The sequence below is a fragment of the Electrona antarctica genome (assembly GCF_951216825.1).
Source record: "Electrona antarctica genome assembly, chromosome: 13".
NCBI lineage: Eukaryota > Metazoa > Chordata > Actinopteri > Myctophiformes > Myctophidae > Electrona > Electrona antarctica.
In genome coordinates, this window is record NC_136794.1 from 35830016 (window position 1) to 35856007 (window position 25992).

Below are 25992 nucleotides of genomic sequence, written 5' to 3' on the forward strand. Positions count from 1 at the left end.
ACACACACACACACACACACACACACACACACACACACACACACACACACACACACACACACACACACACACAATGTTCTTTCCACTCCAACAGGTGTGTGTGTGTGTCTCATGCATGGTTAGCTGAAGGACAAATATTCCGTCTCTGTATCTGTTTGTTTGGTGAGCTTAAACAAAAGAACATTTGTAAACCTCTCTAAAGAAAAACTTTGTGTTTGACTGGCTGCAATTCTGTGTTTCCACTGTTTTGGTAGGCATGGGTGTTTTTGGGCTACACCAAAACAAACAATCACAGTGAAAACAAACAAAATAGGGCTACAGGAAGAGGAATCAGGACAGGGTGTTTCTGCAGGTAAACACCACCACACCTCTTCAGTGGCAGTGGACATTTTGATTTCTAATGTAGTGTTTTATGTAGACGTAGCACTATAATGTAGTCATATAGCTTCACTAGACAGATATTAGGTTCTTATTAGCTTGCTTATGATTCTTGATGACTATATTTCTATGTATTTGATGTATTACCTTGTATTGTTCCTTCTTGTCGCTCTGGGTTAAGAGCGTCTGCTAATGCCTAAATTGTAAATTGTGGCTCATAGCTGGTATAGGCCTACAGAGACTGTGAGAGACATGAAGGGGTAAAAAACAATGTAGGCTACTAGATGTTGTTGTTATGTTGTACAGCGCAAAGTTATACCTTATTAAGCCAAGATGTTGTTGTCAGACCTTTTCTAACCTTCAAAATTCAATACAATTCTTTGAGACACACATAGGGGTGTGGCCCGGCGTGGCCAAATCCACCATTATGGTTCAGGGACTAGTTAGTAGTAGTCTTGGGAACTGCAAAAACAGCAGCAACAAATGGACTTTTTCCTTGTTCCCCAGCCACGAAAAGGAGTCGAAGAGAAAAGCAACACTCACATACAGGTATTTTGGGGTGCCAACTTTTATTTATAGCCTACCGAGCTAACGCGCTTGGCACGTCATGATTATGAATTGAATACCCAGGACCTGAATGGAAACAAGAACGCAAGGACTTTTTCCGATGATTGGACGTGTGGACGTGTGTTAAATTGTCGTACGTCTCTAAATGTTCTGATGAATTGAAAAAGGTGGACCCTGTTGTAAACATGTAAGTGTAATGCTTTATCATTGTGTCGTCCACAGTAAGTTGTGCTTTCATGTGAAATGTACCCATTCTGCAAACTTCAATTAATCAATCAATCAATGTTTGACGTACTCTGTAGTCTGTACAGTTTACATCTCTGCCACTAAAGTAATGGTAAAGTAAAGTAAAGTAAAGTAAAGTAAAGTAAAGTAAAGTAAAGTAAAGTAATCAATCAAAATATGAAAATAGCCGATTTACAAGCTCACAACAAGTAAGTTTGTAGATCAATGCAATGCTGTCACAGTGTGTGTGTGTGTGTGTGTGTGTGTGTGTGTGTGTGTGTGTGTGTGTGCGCGCGCGCGCGCGCGCGCTCGGGGTCTCGGGGACTGCAGGCAGGACTGTAAACGGTTGCCTCGACAACCAAACTAGCCAATCACAGCGCGAGCAACCGTCCCTCCGGGCTATGGTCTCGTGGTGGTGCTGTCAGGCGGTCGTGTGTGTGTATGTGTGCGTGCGTGCGTGTGACTGTGTTTGTGTGCCCCCCCGGACCACCGCGCGTTCGTTGCCCCGACAACAACCCAAGAATCAGCCAATAGCGGACGTCGTTCTCTCCGGGCTATGGGACGTGGCGGGCGCTCTCTTGTGTGTGTGTGCGTCACAGTGCGTGTTAGTTAGTACCGTGACTGTACTGTAGTCGACCGACCGACGGGCCGGGTGGAAGAGGACATTTTTTTTTGGTACCGAGCGGAGAGGAGAGAGGGAGATGCACACGGCACTGTGGTGAGGTAACTATATAAAACACCACCATTTGTTTTCATTCACTCCCACAACATGATGGAGCCGCCGCTCGAGCTCTGCCCTATACTAACCTTCTTTATTCATAATATACAACAGCAACACAACGTACCGGGTTTATATTCAGTCATTTATCCACGTTTCTCTACGCCGTATACAGGACGGGGTTTTAAACAAGGATGTGCTAGCTAATTTCCTGTGAATCACACACACACACCGGAGTGTCTGTCTGGCTACCGCTACTTAGCCTAGCTTGTTTTGTTGTGTGGATGTTTGACGTTATGTTTGAGCTTTGTGTTTGAAACCGACCGATACCATCCAATCCAAGGCGAAGCTCTTCATGATTAAAAAGGGATGTGTGTGTGTGTGTGTGCCTCGTGGTTGGTTGGTGGTTAGGTTGTTGTTATCCTCTTTATTGTTTCAGCTCAAACGTAACGCCGTGGACTTTGTGTTGTTCACCACCAGACCAGACCAGACATCATCTTTTAACTGACCGATTTCACTTCGTTGTTTTTAGGACTAGCAGGACGCTGCAGTTTAAGGGGCGTTCTCCCTACATCAAGCCCCAGTTACAGGAGGGAAGCTAACGTTAGCATTGCTACTATACTAGCCTGCTGCTGCTGCTGTTTGATTATGCGCACCACGTGTATGATTTAGCAAGCCAGCATAAATCACTATAGTCTAGTCTGGGCCCTGGGGACACAGTGGGCAGACAGACCCAGCCAAGCAGGAGCTGGCTTGCTGGCAGTGGTGGGCATTAGGAAGATTCCCCCCGGCCCCAGGAGGTCTGTACTTGACCCCTACCCCTCCCTCTGTCCCGGTCCCTGCAGTTGTTTTCAACCAGTGGTCCTTAGTTGAGGGTGTTCCTGCCTTCCAGGTGGTCTCCAGCTAAATGATGGCAAGTTTAATTTTAAGCTCAAGAGAACCCATTTCGGACTGAGGCCCATTCTGAAAACGCCTTTGAAATCCTGTCCTGAATGCGCCTTCTAAATCCTATCCTAAGTTTTCTGAAAATGTCACATTTATTCATAAATGACAAATGTATGTTGAAACTGTAGCAACAACTACCCGGGGTTCCCGTCCTGAAAGGTAAAGTTGCAAAAAGTGGTTCCTGTCCATAATGGGTTGTTAAACAACTGCATTACTTAATTTACAAGAAGATTACACAATTAGAACATGTAGATGGAAGATAAGCAGAATGTTTATCTTGCCTCTGACACTAAGGTCTCAGAGGCAAGTACAGGTGACAGGTCATGCCCACTTGCCCGAAAAGTAAATCGCCCATTATAATCTGATAGGTAACGTAACACAGACCAGAAGAAGGATCGCTCTGGCCACGTTCAGGTGTTTAGACAGACAGATCTCTCGTGTTGTATTTATAGACTGTTGTGTCCCTCTCAAACGAGCACTTGAAAGCAAACCTGCCCGGAAGTTTTATTTGCCTGTCAGGGGCAGGTGGGCAACCCTCATGGTCAACGCCTGATAGGGATGCTAGGGTTCATGATGGGGTTAGCCAGGGTCCCAAAATGTGCCTTGTGAGCTTATTCTGCCGTTTTCAAATGGCTAAAAGTACAACATGGGGCTCACCAAAGGGGTCTTTGAGTGTACAAAATGGAACATTCATTTGTACACTCGGAGAGAGTTGCACTCTATCTCTCAGGGTTAAATGAAATAGTTTCTGAGCTTATTTTTCTTTTGCCCTGCCCAGGGAGCTTGATGAAAGCTCCCTCGCTATGTTTACAGTGGCATATCAACATCATATTCCAAAACACGCTAGTGTTTTTTGCAGTTTGTCATCACATCAAAGAGAATTCTCCATCTGCATAGATTTTATGCAGTTGAGTTGTTTTCTTTATTTAGTCACTCAAGTGTCAACATTTCCTCAATCATTACCGACCACATTAGCTATAAAGTAGTTTGAGTGTAGCTATCTGGTTGCTGGTACTGTAACGTCTAGTGACAGTGTAGTAGAAGAATACTTGTTCTCAGGTGGTTGGACTAATCTACAGAGGGGTGCCCTGGGCCATTACTGAGGTGTACCATTAACTGATTAGCTACACCTGGCCTACAGGGTACTAATCCATGGAGCAGTGCCCTGTAGGCCAGGTGTAGCTAATCAGTTATGGTACACTTCGGTAATGGCTGCGCCCAGTGCACCCCTCTGTGGATTCATCTATAACGGGGCATAAACTACAACTACAGGTTGGCCGGAAAATTGAGTTCAGCAATTAAGCTTTGCCTCATACATTTGTAACATTAGCACACCTCCCACAGAATGCCAGCCTATCTCTCTCTCTCACACACGCACGCACACACACACACACACACACACACACACACACACACACACAGGAAATGGATAGTGTAACTATGCTGAGTACAGGTCTTTCAACATACTGACTAACTATAATAATAATAGTAACGAGTTAGTCATCAGTGAGTGCCTTCATGAAACATGTCATTCAACTGATCTATTAAAAGAGCCTTATCTGCTCCAGCATGGGCTCATTTATTTAAAATTATTGACAAACATATTTGTAGCACTAAAAATGCTTATATATATATATATACATTTATTTTCTGAATTAAACTGAAAGATTAAGTCATTCACATAAGACGAGAGAGAATTCTGTAACTTGTTTCTTTGGCAATTAATACTGTAATGGTTTCCACTTTTTACACATAATCATCTGGCCTCTTGTCTGTCTCGTTTGAATCAGTGATGAAAAGTTGGATGGTGAACTGATTTAACTGACAATAGAATCTTGCCAAATGCTGCCGCCTACTAAGGTTGGCACGGCACCAGCTGAGCTGGTTCATGCTGGGTTATATGGCTCTTTTATTTATTATTTACTTGACATGATCCGGCTCAGTCAGGTACTGATGGTCCCCCTAATACGTACATGCTCTTTTGGTAGGAGCTGCTTGACAGACAGCTGAGCTTGGTATTACGTTGACTGTATTAAGCCTTGATTGCTGCTGAGACCTACACTGTGCAGTGACTGTCCATGCCTTAAAGCAGGGGTTCTCACCCTGGGGGTGTTGCCAAATTATTTTGGGGGGTCCCCAGATTATGTTTTTGCGACTGAATGGCTGGAAAATGGAAATGGAAATTAAGAGTTTACATGATTTTCAGCAACCAAAAAAATTAGGAACCTTTGCCAATGGGATTGTTTTCTTCAGATCTGGTTCTGGCTCATTCTGTTGTACATGTTTGGAGATTATGATAATGATGCTTGCGTGTAGGTGTGGCATTTTAATTATTGCTTTTATTGTGTCACCTGGAAGTGAATCATAAAGTGTCACTGCTCAGAAAGAAGCAGAATAAGAATTGGGTTATTTTGATCGCATTTGTATGTATTTGGCTTGGTGGTTTCTCATATAACACAGGATAGGACAGGAGTCACCGTAACACAATTGACAGAACAAAGAAATAAAGCCATACAAGATCAGTTGATTGCCTGGTAATGCCACACATTTGAAGGGATGAATCACCGTTAGTCTCATTAAAGAAAAGAAAACAATCACATAGTTTTATTTTTGTTTTACATTTTGATTCATTAATACAATGTTTTCTTTGCACAAAATACACTCACAGCTGACCTGATTTAAATAGGCTAGCAGCTGTGCTTTTTATGTTATGAATCATTCGTGGGAGGTTTAAAATTGGAAAATCTTTAATTTCCCAACAAGTCCAGCATAGACAAGACATATTAAGGGCAACTATAGTCATGAAAAACAATAAGTTCTTTAATACAGTGGTATCTTAGCAAGTGCAAGTGCAGTCTACTCTGCAGAACTTATTAATACTCAATTAAATTAGGCTTTGTAAGATACTTTTTTAATCATCCAGTTCAAAATGGAGAGATCTGATGAGGATTTTGCATTCAGGCCATTGTTGACTTTCAAGGTGGAACGTCTGGTGGTCTTGGTATTAAAGTGTTCCACCTAGGGTGAATACACAAGATTGTGCGAGTGTTAAAGGAGTAGTTCAGCCCCAAAACAACGTATTTTCTATCAATTACACTGTTTACACACACCCCATTAAGCCTTCCCGTTTTTGTCGCATTCCTAAGCCAATCATTTGGTCATTAGGACACACACACACACACACACACACACACGTCAGGATCTAGGATGGACTATTGATTATTTTCTTTCTAATTGATTATTCTTTTTTAATTGAGAGGTGTCATTTTTATGTCAAATCAATTAACCATTTAAGAGGTAGGCCTATTGTATAATTTGTCACAACAATTTTGTGCAAAATAGTGAAAAGTGAGCTTGCAGATCTGCCATTTTCGTAATAATAAAAACAAATCCAATGATCTTAAACCTTTCACCTATAAAAAGCCCAACAGAGCTACCGATTTTTTTTTTTTAAGTATTGTAATAAATGATCAATATAGATCATCTCTTGTATTGTGGGTCCATTCTCAGTAAGTTATATAATAGCAAATTCCAAGACCCCTCACGTGGTTAAGCACTGTATTATTAGGAGAGGGAGAAAAAAACAAGAATGACTCGCATCATAACTGCCAGTTACTCATGGGCTATTCCCATGATCCTACATTGTTTACATTTATGAGCATGATGAAATCCCACTAGAGCTACTCCTTTTTTTTTTTTTTTAAGATATTTTTTTTGGCGTTTTGCCTTTATTGATAGGGTACAGTAATTAGACGGGAAAGGGGGAGAGAGACGGGGAGTGACACGTGGCAAAGGCCGTCGGGCTCGGGAGTCGAACCTGCGGCACGCCGTCCGGCTGGCTTGGCAGCCTAGGTGCCCAGAAGGTTGAGCTAACCGCCCGGAGAGCTACTCCTTTCTTGATTTAGATTTTTTGCCTTAGCTTGAAACTTTTAGGCTATTTGAATGGTTGAGTAGATTTCTTTGGCCATGTCCAGGCTGCTGCATACTAGTATAGAGGGTATGCACGAGACATCATCATCATACCCGGAAGTTATGCAGGAACGCCTACTGAGTGGCAGAAAACTACTTTCTGGCCTTGATAGCCCATACATCGGATTGCATTAAACTACGTTAAACAACATTAAACTCAGTTTGCCATGTCACTTTGCCACTCGATTTGCCACTCTATTTCCCATTCACTTTACGCATGCGCATACCCTCTATAGCTGTATTATTGCAATGCATACCATGTATTTATAGCTTAAAGGTAGGTTATTGTGTGCAGAGCTGTTGTACTCGCAGATTTGAATGTATTCTGTGTTTTTGCTTACATCTCTAGCAGGCCCATACAACTCCATTGGAGAAGATCTAGACTGCAAGAAGTGCAACTATGATTGTGAGGGAGATTGCTACCATAAATGAGTGTGCACCCTCAGCAAACATCTCACAGATAAATACATATTAAAAGAAAAAAGCAGACGAAGGTACATCTACCCAAGTGTGTTTACAGCACAACTAACTTCCCTCTTCCGACTTTTAGTTGTGTCATCTGAAATGCAGTTTCATGAGTAGTAGTTTTGCCTTTAGCAGTGCTCATTAAAATGCTACTGTAAGCTAGTTTGGCGCTATGTTTACAGAATTTCATAACTAACATGGGCCCAGGCTGTATGTTTAGCAGTTCATGGAACGAATCGGCTTTGTTGCTTATTTTTGGATTACTGGTGGTTACTAGAATGCATATACACAGCAAATGCATGAGGTTCATGTCCTTTGGCTTTGAACTGAAGTTTGCTATGTAGCTGTTGATATTATACCTGTAGTAGTTTGTGACCAACCATATAATCCCTTGATGCCAGGATTGGGTCTCAACTGGTAGTTGAGGAGCAGAAGACTCACTTAACTTGGCCTGAGCTGTTTTTGATTATATACTTATTCTACACTCGTGTATGTTGTTGATCAACAACCGCTGTTGCTGTTTTCATCACTTATGATAAAGAATAGTTTATTCTCAATAACCCTTATGAGTACTACATCTACTACCCCCCCCCCCCCCCCCCCCCCCCCCCCCCCAGTGTTAAGACTGGGCCTCTGTCAGCATGTCGATGAACCTGGTCTGACTTGGGGCTAAGTAACCCTAGTGTGTTAGTGTGTGCAACTGTGCATTGAGTCTCGGTGTGCGTATGACTTAAGCCTCCGTTGGTATTGTGCGTGCCTCCAAAGGATCTTGCAGTCAAGCGGGCAAATAGAGCTGACAGCCTGACAAGCGTCGAAAATCCCCCCCTTCAGATTAAGGATCTACCTCAATCCTTCACATTTCTTTTTGACTTCACTCCCCCACACCATTTAAAAAAATGTGCCATATTTTCATCCTTTGCTTCTGTGTCTTGCCTGGATGTTGCTGCCCCAGTGAGTTTGCTTCCCATGACACTGCCTGCATTGTTCCCATGGTACAATGTGTCCCACTTACAGTGCGTGAAAAATCTGCAGGAACTTTGACCTCCGGCATCATCCTCAGTTCTTCTTTCCCATCGTTATTGACACTTGAAAAACCTTGTAACTCTCAATATTTGGTGGTTCACACTGGTTCTACTGTCTGTAAGAGTATCTCTTGTAACATCAGCATGTTGTTGTTTCCTCATTTTCCTATGATACACTCGTGTTCGTTCACCCTCTTCCATCCCTGACTTGGCAGAGCTGTTGCATAACCATGGTCTTAACCCCATGCCTGCTGCCTGTCCAGATGTCCTGAACCACTGCAAACACTACATTGGCAGATATTAGCCTCCACCCACCCCCCCCACCCCCACCCCCCTTCTCAGTGGTACATAGCCGGTCCAGTGGTTAATTAACTCTGATCCTAGTAACAGCTCCTGCACACACACACACACACACACACACACACACACACACACACACACACACACACACACACACACACACACACACACACACACACATCCACCCTATACAACCAACATCCCATTATGTGAGTCATTTGACTCAAGAACCTCCGACCTGTTCCCTATGTTAGCCCTTCTGAGTATAGGAGAAGTGGATATTTACAGTCCCCGCCATTGCAGCACTCCCATCTAAGTCCTGACCTTCACAGGAGGGTAAGCAGCACTCACCTCGAGGTATTGTTTTGTTTGGTAACCGCATGGCGTACTTTTAATGGCTGATAATTCTGTTTACTCGTCTGTAGGTGTAGCCTTGCGCACTTAACCTTTTTTTTGTGCTACGATTAACTGGCTCCCAGGCTCTAGCATCAGCTCTGCACATGTATCTTACCCCTGGCAATCTCACGCCATTCTGTGCTGTCTTTTGCTGCTGAAAGAACATGAGGAGTCTTTCAAACCAATTCATCCTTCACCAGGGATCTTTCCGAGGGCCCGGTGTTGAATCGTGGAACGATGACACACAAGACTTGACCTTCATGTGGCACTTGCCGCTTGCTGCTGCGGTGTGAATGTTTATTAGACTTGGTCAGGTGTACAGTGGGAGGCTGTAGCCTGCTGATTATGACCTTTGGATGAACTTCTGTGTCTCCCGACGGCCTGATAAGCCTTGTTATTTAATTCTCCAGATTCCAGACAGAGGCAGGCTATTGTCTGAGAGACATGATGTGACTGTCTGTTTACCACACAGAGTTGTTTTGATCGTTTTAACCTGTTTCTCAACTCTCACATGAGCGTGTTTGCTTAATAGACTTTCTATTCCCATTATTTTTGGTGGTGAGAATGCGGTGGATGCATCTTAAGAGTTAAATGTTCAGTTGTTGACGGGAATGGCTTGTACTTGAAAGATGTTTTGGTTACTGAGCAGTTCTCACAACCTCCTTCTGAAGACGAGTTCCTGTTTGAGGTGCTATAAAAAGGGAAATGCACGCACTGAAAATGGTATCCCAATTCCTACTCCTGATCAAACTTTTATTTGAGGCACTACCAAAACAGAATCCAACTTCTGGAGACTTTGGGGGTTGTGTTGTTTGAGTATCCTTGGTTTATTAAAAATGTTGCAAACTACATAAAGTTTTTGAAAAGATAAGGAAAAAAAACAACTACAATGTCCAATCATTTTGTTTTTAGCTGAGCAACATTGAGTCATTGGGTTCTTCTTTGCTTACCAGCTGAACTGTCTGCTGCTAATGTGTAAATTGGATATTAATGCATGCAATCTGGCTAGCTGTTAACCCACTTCACGCCATTGCCATTAATCTACGTCAATTAAAGCCAATTAATCATTAATCTATGCTTAACGCCATTGGCCTAGCGCTACGGCAATTGGGCTTTTATAGTGCTTTCGATTGATCAAGTCATAATGCTACTCATGTTAGCGTCGGGTTGCGGCGGCGGTGGCTCAGGGGTAGAGTGGCTGGATGGTAACCGCAAGGTTGCCTGTTCGAACCCGGGCTCCCCCAGAGTTGGTGTCGAAGTGTCCTTGGGCAAGACACTGAACCCCAAATTGCTCCCGATGTGCTGGCTAGTGCCTTGCATGGTTTCTGCCGCCATCGGTGTATGAATGTGTGTGCGAATGGGTGAATTGATGCACAATCTATGTAAAGCGCCTTGGATAAAGGCGCTATATACATTTAAAATTCTATCTGTTTCTTTCAATCACCTGTATCCTATGCCTTGTCCCAGATGGCATTTTTGATCAAAACAAGGTTTATTCCACGCCCCAGAGCCGACGATGTGATCCTTCTGCATCATGTTAAAGCAGCACCCGCGGTAAACATGGAATGATGTTGCATCGTCACACACCCCAACATAAGATCACAAGTTCACAACATTTTTGGCTCTTCAAAATAAGAGCTGAACAGGGAAAAATGCTGGCGTGAATTATATCAGAATTTATCAATAAATGCTAGCGTTTAAGAGTTAAGAGATTAGGGTACCATTATACATGCATACCTGTGCTTGCACCTGGATATTTTAAGTGATGAGATCTACAGGAGATCTACAGTCTACAGACTACACTACACATCTTACCACACATCTTGCTTTCTCTTCAGCTGTGTTGTGATCGTGGTGCTTTGACTGTCTTCCACATCTATCTATATTTTGTTTCCTACTGCACGGAACCATTTCAATTATATATTTTTTATAGCTCTTAATCAAAGTTCTATGATTATACAAGAATATACTTGCTTGTGCTTTTTGATAAATGCATAACTACACTTAATGTATTTTATGTGCATTTATTTTTCTCTTTGTCTGACCAGTCACTGGTGCCACTAAATTGCATGGTACATAAGTAACAGTTTTATCCGCCATGACCTGAAAACGATACAATATGCATTTTTTTTTGTAAGTCTACTTAGTTTCTTGTAGGAGGTTTGTATGAGCAGTCCACCTGTGTCATAGCCTTCTGCCTTGCCATGTTTCCAGATTATGGTCCTTGATTCCCACAGAGCATCTGCTGTGTCTCAGGTCCAAGTGGCAGCTGACATCTGCACTTGGTCTCCTCATAGCTCTAGTAAGAAAATGCACATCCTGGTCTCTGTGAATTCATCTGGCACAATTCATTCTTTGGTTGCCTGGCTATCTTAAAAGTCCCTTGGTCAATACGGAATCATGAAAAAGTGGAAGCACAATTGATTTTGATATATATGCACCACAAACTCAGAAACCACATGCCTTTGTGAGGATTTATGGCATTTCAGGGGCTTGATATCTTCTCTCTTTCTGAGAAACCACATTATATATTCTAACCACATTATTATGAGCAACTATTGCATTCCAAAGCTCAAAACATTATTGGTAGCATATTGCATTATATATTGATTTATTTAACTATTAGTTAACTATGAAACCTTGCGTTTTTGACACCTAACCCACTTTCCCCGTCACCTAACCCACTTTCCCAGTCACCTAACCCACTTTCCCCCACTTTACCCTATAGGTTATGGTTAGGTTTAGGCATAGTTTTTGTGAGGTTGGGGTTAGGTTTAGGCCTAGTTTTTATGAGGTTATATAACACCGCCCTACTAGCAGTAGCCGGCCCTGTAAAACAAGCGTCCCATCAGCGCCCATTGAAACCGAGGCTCTGCAAAAAAGGTAGTCCCAAAATACACAGGGAAGACATACCGGTATTTGAATATTCCAACGGCACCTAGGGGTCTATAGCGAAATGTTAACTCCATAGACGCATACAAAACAGAAAAAGTACAAAAATCACGGCACTCCATCTTTAAACTGTAGTAGACTCCCCAGATAGGACAGGACGGCGGGACGCGGCCATTTGTGACATTTCCACCATTTCGCATTTTCTTCAAAAACACTTGAGTAGTCGGTACACGTTGTGTCAGGAGTCATGGGACCAAGTCAGAATTTTCAGATTACATTCCAATGGCGGAGACCTGCGCTCAAAGGAGCGCACTTTTCTAGTTCTTTGTTTTTACTTGAAAGGAGATGTGTAAATCATTCTTCCAGTCGTGGACACACTGGCCTGACCCTGGAAAGAGAAGGAAGGCCTTGGCATGGCCGTGTGAGGATCATATGAGGCAGTTTAAGGGTCTTAGTCAGCGTTCTCCCTCGTCTCATCCCATCCCCTGTCTGAAATGAGTGATGGAGAGCGAGAGGGTTCTGTAACTCGTGGGGTAACTTGTGGGGTTGTTGATCAGCTACATTTGGTGTAGTCAATATAGTGTAGTGAGTATATCAGTTTTAATTGGTTAGAAGATTAGACTACAAATGAATATGGTGCAGTCCTTCCTTGGAATGTTTGAGAATTACTTCTGTGGAAGGCTGACATTCATGCTATGACCTATGTTGTGTACTACAGTATTCACATTTTTGTATGCCAAAGAAAATACATTTGGAACTAACCTTGCACATTGGCAGAAAAACAAAATGCATTTGCACTTTGGGTGCATATCATTAGAGTGCATTAGTATTCCAACCTAATGTAACTGTAATCCTGTGTTATAAGAACGTTATTGTTGTCGTTAGATTAGATTCAGTAGAGACAATGATTGAATCAATGAATAAATAGATTAGAGTACAGTCAAACACACAAAAGGGATGGCACATAAAAAGTCCTTGAAAGGGTCTTGTTTCCATTTAGACCCTATGCAATCAATTCATAGACATGACAGGAAGAATAACAACAAAAAATCATTATCATATCCGTAAATAATTAGTGATCATTTCCTCTCCCCTGGGCCTGCTGATGTGGATTTTCAGGCCTGTTTTAAAAAAAGTGATCTGCATTTTTTTGAGGGAGGGGGTCAGGGCATTCCACGCTTGGGTGGCAGTGCTGTAGAATAGAAGGAGAATGTATCCTATCCATATTTGTTTTGATTTGAAAGCGGGTGTTCCCAGATGGTTGTTCTCGCTCTCTAGTGTTGTGGCTGAGGGCTAGACTATTAGGGTCTATTAGGATATGATTGATCATGTGTGTGAAAATGGTCTTGATGGATGTAATCATCTTGATTGGTCAGTGCAGCAGCCATTGAATAGCAGTTGATTTGGATGAGCGTAAACAAGACACTTCATGACTCGTAACTGATAACACCAATGGTCTGCAGATGCTTGTAGTGGTAGTAGATTTTCTATTCTTGTAAAACAAATACAGCTTATGAACTATGCACTACTATAGCCATGCACTTAACTTGACAATACTTTTATGCTACTACTACTGTGCACTCCTGCACTCTTGTAACACAAAGGTTTAAGCTTATTGGTCATGTGCTGTTGATTCCTGTTTTTAAAATGTGCCGTTCAACATGCCGCACGTCGAAGTCGTATGGATTCAGTCTAAGTAGAACCACTTGATCCGTGTTTACCCGGAATGATCTCTGAGGTCCTTCCAGGTACTTAACAAATATTAAGCTTTAGCTAGCGAAAGCCAGTTAATGATGTGGTATATGTTTTAGGCTACATGCATTAACTTAAGTACTGAAAAATCTTCTAATACATGCCTGTTGTTTCCCCATACCTCCATTTTACTGTCTCGCATGCACGCACGCACGCACGCACGCACGCACGCACACATGAGACTGTTCAGTGTGTACACTGTAGGTGTGTGCCAAGTACATTGTACATTATTTTACGAAAGGTTGGATTTGTTATGAAACAAATGTTATGATAAGCATTCATATCAACATATTTTCTATCCAGGGTGCATATTTGTGAAGAGAAGAAGAAATCCCCTCACAGCATCAGGATTGGGGGCCCAAGAAGGTGGAAAGAATTACAGTAAGTCACACCACATCCACCACATTCTCATTACGTACTATTTTATATTGTCACATAACTGGAAAGAAAGGCTATCATGTCACTCATAGTTTTACAGTTGACTCCTAATCCTATACACATTTCTATTCTATTTTTTTTTTTACTCTTAACTGTTCAAATTGAAGTGCTATTGTGGGCTCGGCACTGCCAATCCTGATTGTAGTGACAGTATACGTTGTGATGATTGTGTGGAATAACTTTAGGTTGTTACATCACTTACAAACATGACACACACAGACACACTTGTAATTGTGTCTTTTTTATTTTTTGCTACCTCCTCTGGTCTGTACAAGTGCAGTGGCCTTGTGTTAATAGTGTCTGCCCTGAAACTGGGAGGTCGCGGCCTGGCGTTCAGTCCCTGGCCAAGTCATACAGAAGACAGCCTACCCCAATGCCTCCCTGCTTGGCCTTCAGCATCAAGAGTTGGATTGGGGGGTAAAGTTCCCTGCGACATACTGTACTAGTGTTATGTCCAGGGCCATGTCAAGCTGCCTCACGCTATGGAAACAGGAGAGAGGATCCTGACCTACTCTATGAGCCATATGGCTTGAGAATCATTGATTCCCACGGCTCCTTACTTATGGTCTGTACAGCACTTTGGTTGTGCTGAGAGAGTTGTTTTTAAAAGTGTTGATGTCGATACATTTGACTTTGACTCCAATTGAAACACCCATGGCTTTTTTACAATGGGAGTGACTGGATTATGGCATTTGTTTCATTGTTATTTCCCTTGTCTTGTCTTGTGTTGCAAAGACTTGAGTTGACAGTATAGTCTCTCCTGACATGCATGTGAAGTTTTGCAGAACATAAAGCAGACGTCCTCCCATTAGTACTAGGGCCTACTTGAAACCAAAGTAATTAAAGCCTATTGAGGTTGCTGAATAGCAGAAATGGATATTCAAAATATATATATTTTTCGTGAATGGAAATTACAGATGGCCACTTCCTGTGCATAACTTTTACAATGCAGAATTGCAGACTGTGGCATTTTAAGATTGTGGAAGAGTTGTCTGGCTTTAGACTAGTCTATACAGTACAGCATATGTCAGCTAATATATATGTGAGTGTTGAGTAACATATTTAACAAAGTTAACTGGGTTGCTTATGTTCTGCAGTAAACAAGTCGCAATTCACTCATATTGTGTTAATTTACCTTTAACAAGATTATTGTTTACTTAACCCTTAAGTACAGATTCGCTTGTCTCCCTCTAATTTAATATTTACCACAAAGCTGTCATTCAGTAGTAGGGTGACCACACCATGTTGTGTTGTTGTTTGCAGGAGGCGGGTGTGTGCACTCTTAAAATAGGTCCCAGTCTTGCCCCATCCTATCTCTCTCTCTCCGCGTGGGTTCATAGGTCATCGGTGCCTCGTGTTTATAAACACTGTCTTATTGGCAGCCATGAAGTAGGCTTGTATGTCTGCCTAGAGCCAGAAACACCATCACACACACATAGACACACAACTCTTATTCTATCCAACTCAATTTCACACACCGCTCGGTCAAAGGAAAGGAAGGCACACGCATCAGTAAGTAGCCTTGTTCTCAATTTTCCACGGATTGTTTTAATTTTGAATTTGAAGCCTCGTTATACATTCAACTGCATGTCATTGATTTTATTGGACAGGGTTCTGAAGTACCTTTTTTTGTGGTGAGGATTCTTTTTGAAAGGTGCTGAATAGCATCAGAATTAAAAAAGTGAATGAGACAGCATTCTGTGTTGTCTATTTAATTAAGTTTCAGTACAATGGGGTGATTCAATTATTTTCAAAGCGGATTTCATTTAGTTTTGTTAATAGTTAATGCTTCATGTTGATACATGGACCCTTACGGGTCCATTCGGTTCCATTCGTACACCCTCAGGATTGCAGTGTATGTATGGTAATGCTGCTTTCTTTGATGTTGTGAACTGACGTAGCGAGGTAGCTCTGTGCACTGTGACTTGGCCCACATGAGGAAACTGCATAGTAAGCTAATAGTTAGCTGCTGATAAGCTCTGATCTCGTCTGCAGCGTTATCTATCAAGGCTTTGAGTCACACACACTGGGCCTCTGTAACCAAAAGTTCCACCTGCAAAGCGGATAACACTTTACTTAGTAGTTCTTGGCTGATACCGAATCTTCTGCATAGTCGGCATTTAAAGTCTGGTCAAAAAAAGAGAGAAAAAAATAACCCTCCAGAGCATAATCTAGCTTAAATTGATTTTTTTTGGAGGTGGTTTGGATTCGTATTTTGTGGTAAAAGAAAGATTGTTGTCTTACTGCAAAACATCATTTTTTGCTCTACACTGTGCTGTTAATTGCCTTTTGAAGTCCCACAAGTGTCATCACCTTTTTTAAAACTATTTTGTTTTTTTAAGTTAGGCTCTTGTGCAATATTACTTCACTGTTCACTTGGAATCTCTGTGCTCAGAAAGCCAGTTCTTACTGACCGGCCCCCTGTTGCCTGCGCCGTTGTTAACACCTACCAGCATGTGTGCAATCTGTGGTTAACAGCTTGCTTTGACACCTGTGGGGAGTAGTGCCTATTTCTTTGCCTTTTTGTTTTCGACATTAGTTCGGTTTGTGTGAAACCTGCTGCGATGACCATTCAAGTCTCCGGTGACACATGTACAGCACAACCAGCTCACTAACAAGCTGGCTGCATCGGAGAAGTGTGAGCTCATTACATGTCCAGCACGCGTGGGCGAGGGGTACTGCTGAAGCCCTCCGAGTTACATTCCAACTGTATACCCCTGGTGGGCAATTTGTGAGAGAGGCTGTGTGGTCATCTCTGTCTCTCACCCTCTACCTCACCCTCTACCTCTCTCTATACCTCTCTCTCTCTCTCTTTCTATGCACTGCTCTTTAAAAAAAAAGATTTCTTCTGCAACTATTGTAGTTACTATTCAGTAGTCTTCCCACTCCCCCACCGTGTTCCCTCCCTCCGTCTCTTACCCAAGCACCCACAGGCTCCACTGGAGACCTTATGAGGATCATTTGACTGGAATGATATCGTTGCTTCCGGCTTTTTCTTTTTAGTTGGTTGGTGGGGGAAAAAACAAGCAATTAGTTACATGTTTCTCAGTGGAGAGTTTATTGTGTTCCTGGGAGCTCATTATTTGTCCAATCGTTATCTATATCAAAGTTGTTGCTGGGAGCTATGAATGAGCTATGAATAATATTATTGTGTCTTTATTGAGCCTGTAGCCTATAAGGTCTATTGTTTTCTGCCATGTACTGTCCCTTGGCAGTACAGGTCCTGATTCTTTTTACGCAAGTCTGTCTGGATGAACTGCGTTGCAGTGTAAATGTTTTTTTATCATATTTTTTATTTGGACCTCAGTTGGACTGATACTGTACTTTACTGTCTTTATTATACATAACATTACTCAAGGTAAGACTCATTCCCACAGCATGAACACGTAAAACATTTTGGCAGACGCCTGAGTGACATGTTATTTGTCCTCCTTCCACAGGGGACCAGCGAGTGAGGGGACAATGCGAGTCCACGTGCACACCAAGTTCTGCTTCCTGTGCGTGCTCACCTTCCTGTTCCATCAGTGCAACCACTGCCATGGCGAAGAAGGGCACCACCACCACGATCACGAACACACCCACGACGACCGGCAGATCTCCCAGGCGCCATATTTAGGTGGCACTCCGTCCCAAGGTTATAATAGTTTGGGATTTTTTATTATAGTTTAGTTTTAGTTCTTTTGACATTTGTATATATATATATTTAGTTAGTTTTAATTCGTTTTTAGAGTGGGTTTGCTAGTTTTTATTTTATTATTATTATTGTTGTTATTGTTATTATGTTAGTTTAGTTTTTATTGTTCTTCATACTTTGTTATTTGTCAGCAGGATTCAAAATGGTCAGAGTAAGAAGGCATATTGTGTAATAAAACCTCAACAAAAGATGCCATTAAAATATATTGTTGGTAACAAGAAAAACGAATTAGTAAGGGCATTTTGTCTATAATTTCAGTTAGTTTTGTAAACACACAATACAGTTTCAGTTATCGTTCTTTTTTAAATTTTTTATAGTTTATATTTAGTTCAGTTAACAAATTTAATTTTACATTTTTTGGTTTATTTTTTGGTAAACTATAATAACTTTGCTCCGTCCCCAGGGTCCGCCGAGAGCCCCTCGCCGGGAGATACTGCTGCTCCTCTGCTGGAGGAAGAGCAGCGCTTCTACATCCAGCAGCTGTTCAGCCGCTACGGCCAGAAGGACACACTGGACTTCCAGGGCTTCCAGCGTCTGCTTGGAAGCCTGGGCCTGGGCGAGCTCAAAGTGGTGGGCATGGAGCACGAGGAGCTGGGCCACGACCACGTGGCTCACCTGGACGTGCTGGAGGTGCAGGAGGGCCTGCACTCGCACGTGCCCACCCACGACGACGGGCACAAGCATTCGCACGGCAAGGCCGTGTCGCACGGCCTAGACCACCCGCACACCCACCATCACACAGAACAGAGACCCACACAGGGCAGCCTGCAGCAGGAGTCCCCTCCGCCTGGCGGCAGTGGTCCGAGGATGGACCATGACCATAAACACGAGAATGACTATAACCATGACCACGATCATGAAAACGGTCACGGGCATGATGAAGGAGAACACAATCATGACCACGATGAGACAAAGGTCCAGGAAAATGAACACAAACATGCTCACGAGCAAGACAATGAACACAGACATGCTCACGAGCAAGACAATGATCACAGACACCATCACCATGACCACCATGGTCATGGTCACGGACACGAAAACGATCACGATGGCAAACGATCACAGAGTGTAGACCTTCCTCCCATCAGCCAGGAGCAGCCGCCATCATCAGCTCATTTGGAGCCCTCACAGGTAGGCCTGCATCTATTGATTATTTTAATTTACCGGTATATATCAACAAATCGATTAACCTCTTAATCCTTACCACTTAATTTATATTCTTTCTTAGTCGCACACCGGTGTCGTACAAAAGTAGTGAAAAACGGCCCATCTACAAGCTCACAACATGACCCATTGTGGCACATTGGAAGCTTGTAGATCAGCTACGTGTATTTTTATTCTTTATTTTTTATTTTTTTATCCCATGATTTTGTAATCCATTTTTTCACCCGGTGTCAATTTTCTAATGTAATCCTGGGATATACCAACCCGGGGAGAGCAACGGACTATCCCCATACTTCCTTCTATGCATGAGGAGTCCAAGCCGCTTCTTTTCACCTGACAGGGGGGAGTTATCCCTGATTGGACGTAGCACGTGAAGGAACATGTTATTTCAACCAGTTCCTTTCCCCTCCATCAGGCGCCCCGGCTGGCCAGGGGGAGGCAGTTTAGAGACTAGGATTACTGCATGTTTTTTGTGAGGGTACCTACCCTAGCAAAATGACCCATTGTGGCACATTGGAAGCTACGTGTATTTTCAAAAAATATATAATATATTTGATAATATAATATATATGACATGTCCAAAATAGGCATACATTTGTAATGGATTATTTGTATAAATGTATGGATTCTCAAATTTTAAATGATGTTTAAATGATCGACTTCAATTTGTTGCACCTGCTCACAGGTCTCACAGGAGCAGCCGACAGAGACCACAGCAGCGGGCGTCCAGTCGTCGTCACTTGTCTCTGGTGCTGAGGTCTCCGCTGCCCCGACCGCCTCCGCAGACGGCAGGCCCAAGAGGCCGGGACGGAAGCCATCTAGGGGGGGCAAGGTCAGGGAACGGGGGCGAAACAAAACGGCCGTACCCGTCTCGCCCCCGCCCACAGCGGAGCACAAGCTTAAACACGAGCCCGACCACGATAACGATCATGAACAGACTCACGAGCACGACCATGATCACGACCACAGCCACGATGGCAGCCAGAAAAAGAGGGAGGCACCCACGGTGCCAACCGAGCAGAGTGGGCTTAAACATGATCACGAACAGAATCACGACCATGATCACGACCACAGTCATTCCCGTAAGAAAAAGAGGGAGGCACCGAGTGGCCATGTGAAGCCCACCGTGCCAGCTCTGCCAGGGCATGCAGTCGGAATCTTTCACCCTCACCAGCACGAGGAGGTACAACTAACATCTACTGTGTTTTTTTTTGTCTTGTAAGATCAGAATGCAAGAAGCAGTGGGACAAGGAGTTGTCGAGCAGGGATTATTATGAAAGGGTGCTATTGGATGTATTGGATGTCCATAAATAGAGTTATTCTGGTTCAATATGGCGGAAGCTGCGTGCATAAACGGAAACATACAGAATATAGGGCCATGTTTAGCGGGCATGTTTAGACTGATAATTAGACATGGGCCCCCATTGATGTCACAAGTTACTTATTGTCATAAGCTTTTGTATTTGGGGATGGGGCGTAAATTGACAAGACTCCTTGTTAAAGCAGTGGTTGTTACCAATTATTGAAGTTAATGGAGGTTGAAACCTCAAGTTCTCTCCAAACCACATACATGCTATATTAACATTTCTATTATAAAATGAAAACGGTAAGCCTTGCATGCAGATTTGCCAGAAATCCTTCCATTTCCACTGGCATATACAAGCGGTGCTGCTACATCCAAGCCAGAACTACTTCTAACACTGTCCTCTATCTTCAGACCACAGTCATAAGTAACACCAGTACCTCCCCACCCATCCCTCCACCCCACCCGCGCCAAATTCACTATTTGCTATCAAACTAGATTTTACGGAAACAGAGTAGACACAAAATATAGTTTGTTACTTGCCAGAGTGTCTGGGTAGAGTAGATAAACACCAACCACAATTACCTCTGCCTGAATCTATCATTCTCCCCCAGGGGGGTCTCTTAATCGTTATATTTTTCGAGTTAAAGGATGGTTAATGATTGTGCCCTTGAGCACGACACTTTAATCCCTAATTTCTCCAGCAGAGCTACTCTGGGGCAGCTCCAAAAGGGTTCATGTATCAAACCCCTGACTACAAAGCTTTTTTAAGTGCAGTAAAACTCATTTGTACCCCGCTCCAACCGTGACTAAATTCTCTCCTCACCCGCTTCAAATGTTACAAACCGATAATCACCAGTAGGTTACTACACTGGACACAATATTCTCCGCTGCCATTAGGAAACACAGGAGTGAAATTACTGTTGCTGAAGTGAACATTTATGACTGATATGAGGTTAGGGTGACATACGGGCCAGTTAAGACTGAGGTTAGGGTTAGAGTCAGTAATAGTTGGACAACGCGACCAACGCCACGTCGAACACCTCCACGTTTCCTAATCAAAGTCAGTAGGCTCCAGGCGAGCCTGCTGGCTCGATTGCATTCGACTGATAAGTAACCTCCTGGTGCTTATCGTTTGATTTTCATACATCCGTTGCTCTCCTCCCTCCTGCAGTGTTTGAACCTGACCCAGCTTCTCTCCTACTACGGCCTGAGCCCCGACTCGCTCATCTCCCCCGAAGAGTTCACCTTCCTGTGTCCGGCTCTGCTCTACCAGATAGACATGAGGGTCTGCATTCACCACTACCACCAGGTGGTAGACGTGGAGGAGGAGGCCCTGGAGCACGTCAACCCCGGTAAGAGACGGCCGCCGCGTCGATCATATTTACACCACGGGCGCCAGCATTTTGCTCCTGCTTTGAGGAGCCCTTGCCCTCGAAAGCGAGATGCTGCATCTCAAGGGGCTTATCCTCTAGACTAGTCTAGTTAACATAACCTTGACAACATTGCTGTTTATCACGTGTTTCTTTTCCTCCTTTTCAATTGGCCTCGGCATCCCCCGGGGGTCCGCAACCAATTGTCACTAATGCTGGGGTGTCGCACGGGTCTATTGACACGTCGTCTGAGCTCATCAGTGATGTGACTGCTGTAGAGCTTGTATTTGAACAATGGATCAAGTCACAGGCTTGTTTAGACCCTTTAGTAAACAATCACTGTGGGATACAATCACAGAAGCTGTTCTGAGTCAACATGGTTGAAGTTAAAAGGTTGCTATCACTCAATTCACACATGTTATTCCTTTTGCTTTTTGGACTCGAGTCAATATGCATGAACATAAATAATAGTGAGAAAAACACCTTTTGTATACAGCAAGTGAAGTGCTAGGTATTTAATAATAAACCTGTATTAACCACTTAAACTCTCTAGACATGTTGTAGTCAGACAAGCATCTGTTCAGCGCTTTGTGTTCACATGTGGCGTTTATACAGTATCTGCTTGTCGAGAGTTTCAATATTTTCAACTGGGGCATTTGGAAGGGTTTTAACTCTTTTTAGGCAAGCACCTTGTGTTCTCAGCTGGGAAGAAACCATTTGGTGGATTCACAGCCTAAGAAGAATGCACATTAAAATCACACAAACATAGACAATGCATATACGAGAAATTATAGAAATTTTCTACAGGCCGTCATGAAAAGATATGCAGCAGACGCAACAAACTCTCGGTAATAACATGGAAACCACAGTATCAACCCTCCTAAGCCATTGATTGCCTAACATAATGCCATAAAAGATTCACAACCTAATGCCCTCCTGAAGGGAGCTTTGTGAGTCAGAGATGACAATAATTGTAAAATGAGAAATGGTGCATTTAATGTAGTGAATTGATCAAAAAGCACTTTAGAATGTGCACTACATTCACACATTTCACACGCCGACGGCAGAGGAAACCATGCAAGGCGCCAACCTGCTCTTTGGGAGCAGTTAGGGGATCAGTGACTCAAGGACACATCGAACTGGGAATCGTCCGATTCCCAAGCGTCCGCTCTACCTCCTGAGCCACTGCCGCCTCTGTCTGAGCTAAAATCTTAATTTTATGGTGGTAATAATTGAACTGTACTGTAGCGCACAGTAAAATCTTCAGTGTTGATTTATCCATTTGTGACCGAGAGAGTTACAAATCTCCCATTTTTACACTTTAAAGGACTTCATGAACACTGAGGATTTTACCATGTCCTGTTGAATTCTTTCATGTGGTTGTTGGTGCAGAAGCGCAGGCAGAACGCCCAGAGCTGGGACGACACAGATCAGCACACAATAGTCACAAGTACATTTCAAACTGTCTCAGGGTATGGGAACGAAAGATACTTGAGCCCTGAAAAGTGCTGCTATTTGCCTTTTTTAAAGTAAGATGAGAATGCAATCAAGATGGCCCAAACCCCGGTGTTATTGGCCATTGTTGGTTACCAATTTCATGCCTCCTGCGTCCTCCCCCCAACACCAATGCATCATTAACTTTTATAGACGGGATGGAGAAACCACAGCCTTGTAATGTCCCTGAGATTGCAAAATGACATGCTTGTGATGGTCGTGCACCAGTCGTAAGGTCAGGGAAGTAGCTGCTCCCCCCTCCCCCCTCATGAGTTTTATTACAGTCCCTCTGTTTAGCTGTGTCTGTGCCAAAAGCTGTACAAGAACAAGTCACATGATCTGGTTGGTGGTGCTGTTAAAGATTGCCTTTGGACCATCTCACGTCACGCACACCAATGCTTGGGCCCTACACCATCGTCAACATCATCATAAAAATAAATACAAATAAAACAGACAATAAGTCATCAAGGTGCTCCTGGATCAACAGAATGTAAATAAAAAATCACACCCGTGTGAAGTGAGGGGCGCTAATATATTAAAGTCTAACTCACATTGATTAGGTGATGTAATGGTGATGTAAAACAAACTGTGCAAACACAAACATTACACGCCATTAACAATAAAGAGACAATATGACGTAAATGACACATTATGTAAATTTTACCTTCATTGTCAATGCGTTTACAAAACAAACATTGAACTAAAGACAAACAAACCTGTGTACTGTGTATACTCAAACGTAACACCCTCTTGTCGTCGTACATCATCCAATAAAAAAATAATACACTTCTTCATGAATTAATTATTTGCGACCATGATACAATGTTTAAAAAAGAAGATTGTTTTAAAAATATATCAAACGGCAGCAGCCTTTTTTTTTTTTTTGCTATGATTTAAAAGAACTTAGCAGACCTGCGGTTTTCTGTGTGTTTGTGCCAGATATGTTGTGCACTTTCTCCACATTTACTTCTGATTCTGGGGTAACAGAAAGATGGCAGACATGACCTGAGAGAGATCTGGATGGTTTATGATATCGTACACGATCAGAAATGTGTTTTGGCCCTAAACAAAGGAGAAAATGTATTCCTCACACTGTCAAAGAGGCCTCTGTTTTCCCTCTGAAGATCAATGTCCACAGGGGTTGGTCTTGACCTGTTCAGTTCATATAAAATAGAATATTACAGCCTTCCTGTATTCTTCTATCCCTCCTAATCATGTCTAGTGGCAATGGCTTGGTGATGCTTTCTCAAAGTATCGATTATCCCCCTTTTTTATGCTTTTTGCTTCACATCACATCCCTGAATTGATAGCGTTCAAATGGAAAAGCCACAAACGGGAAGGGAGGTTATATTGGCAAATTCAAACGTGTCAGGTACAGATGAGCATGTCATTGCATACCAAACAGCAAGGACTGCTCTGGGGCCTCATGAGGTCCTGCGGTTTATGAGAATTTACTGTGAAATCAATGTTCTAAAGTTAACGAATGCCTGGTCATGAAATTGTCATAAAACTATAAAAGTCAAAGGCTTGCTACAAACAACAATATAAAAGCCTGGTTTCAGTATTAGGTGAAAATATAACAAGCTATACAATTGGCATTAAACTAAAGTCAGCATTTTCCTTGAGATTTATGTGCGTGTGTGTACTCTTTGGCCCATACGGTGTGGAGCAAACAACCATCCACAATAGATCAACACAGGCCGCCTGGCTACAGCTAACTGGCTAGCATTACACTTACTGTATACCTGGCATTATACCTCACATTATACCTGACACCTTTTACCACATCAACCCTAACGCCCCTATTCTGGGGCGAACAAGTGCCAAAAATAGCTGATCTATAAGCTTATAATGCCTCGCGTTGTGACGTGTTGTGAGCTTTTAGATCTGCTGTTTTCAGCAAAGAGATTAGGTGTATAGGGAAATACTAGTGGCCCGGAGGGACCCCGGTCAACCAAGTGATAACATGAAATATGTTTTTCTCTATTGTCATATGAACACCAATTATGTTTTCTTCCTGTAAAACAAAATTTACCTTGTGCTTAACTGCTTATAGGCTTGAACCAACCAATAACATCCACCCATCAATCTATGAGATATCTTTTTGTTAAAATAAGTGTTAAATTATAGTCTGATGATGGTTATCATTGCTGTATAGAGTGTTTGTACAGGAGTACCCCTCCAGATCCACATTTTCAGGGTTGGATACCTATTTTAACCAATCAGTACAGAACACTCATACAAGAGAAACAAGTAAATTGGAAGTGATGAGCAGATACAATGGAACTGGAACACTGTAAAATTGAAGCTGATTTTCTGTTATACAAAGAAATATCACTTGCACTGCATTCCCACCGCATTCCTCTCAACGTTATGTCCCGCCTGCATATCCTCACTCTACTAAAATGTCATGAGGAAGTTAGGTGCCGTTTTATGTGGACGTTAAACCCATTTCCACACTACAGACTCTTGTATCATCATTTTAAGGCATCTACTTTCACATTGCATTTGTTTTCAGCTCCAGTTTAGAGCATTTCCCTTCATTATTTTTCATTCTGTAAGTGTGTTCTATTAGTCCAAACTACCAAATGAATACCAAAGCACATGGTGAGGTCTTGTGTGGGACTGAATGCCTCTAGAGTTGCGCTTATTAAAAATAAAAAGACGTCTAGAAAGTTTTCCACTAAAGAACTGAATAATGCTGTCAGACCGAGCATGTGTTAAAGTTACAGGTCGAGAATGGAGGACGTCCCCGACAGTACCCTCCTGTTAAATCTGTAATTATTACACACACTCGCACTCCAGAGACGGCCTCAACACTTTTAGATCTGGCAGCAGTGTGCTACCACTGAAAGAAATCTGACATTGTGGATGATGGCATATAGGAGCCAAAAGGG

At 42.7% G+C, this 25992-nt stretch overlaps 1 protein-coding gene across 4 annotated transcripts in view; it reads left to right on the forward strand.

Moving 5' to 3' along the window:
• The first annotated feature begins 1741 nt into the window (after positions 1-1741).
• slc39a10 (solute carrier family 39 member 10) overlaps positions 1742-25992 on the forward strand; it is a 54105-nt gene continuing 29854 nt past the window's right edge. The window contains exons 1-6 of one of the 4 annotated variants that reach the window (XM_079518715.1): positions 1742-1893; positions 13933-14010; positions 17508-17701; positions 18165-18892; positions 19611-20108; positions 21403-21583. In XM_079518715.1, coding sequence (XP_079374841.1) covers positions 17530-17701; positions 18165-18892; positions 19611-20108; positions 21403-21583 — 1579 coding nt within the window. In that variant the 5' untranslated portion in view covers positions 1742-1893; positions 13933-14010; positions 17508-17529. Of the gene's footprint in view, positions 1894-13932; positions 14011-15470; positions 15580-17507; positions 17702-18164; positions 18893-19610; positions 20109-21402; positions 21584-25992 lie in introns of those variants that run through there. The other 3 variants (XM_079518714.1, XM_079518713.1, XM_079518716.1) reach the window with 3 other exon arrangements.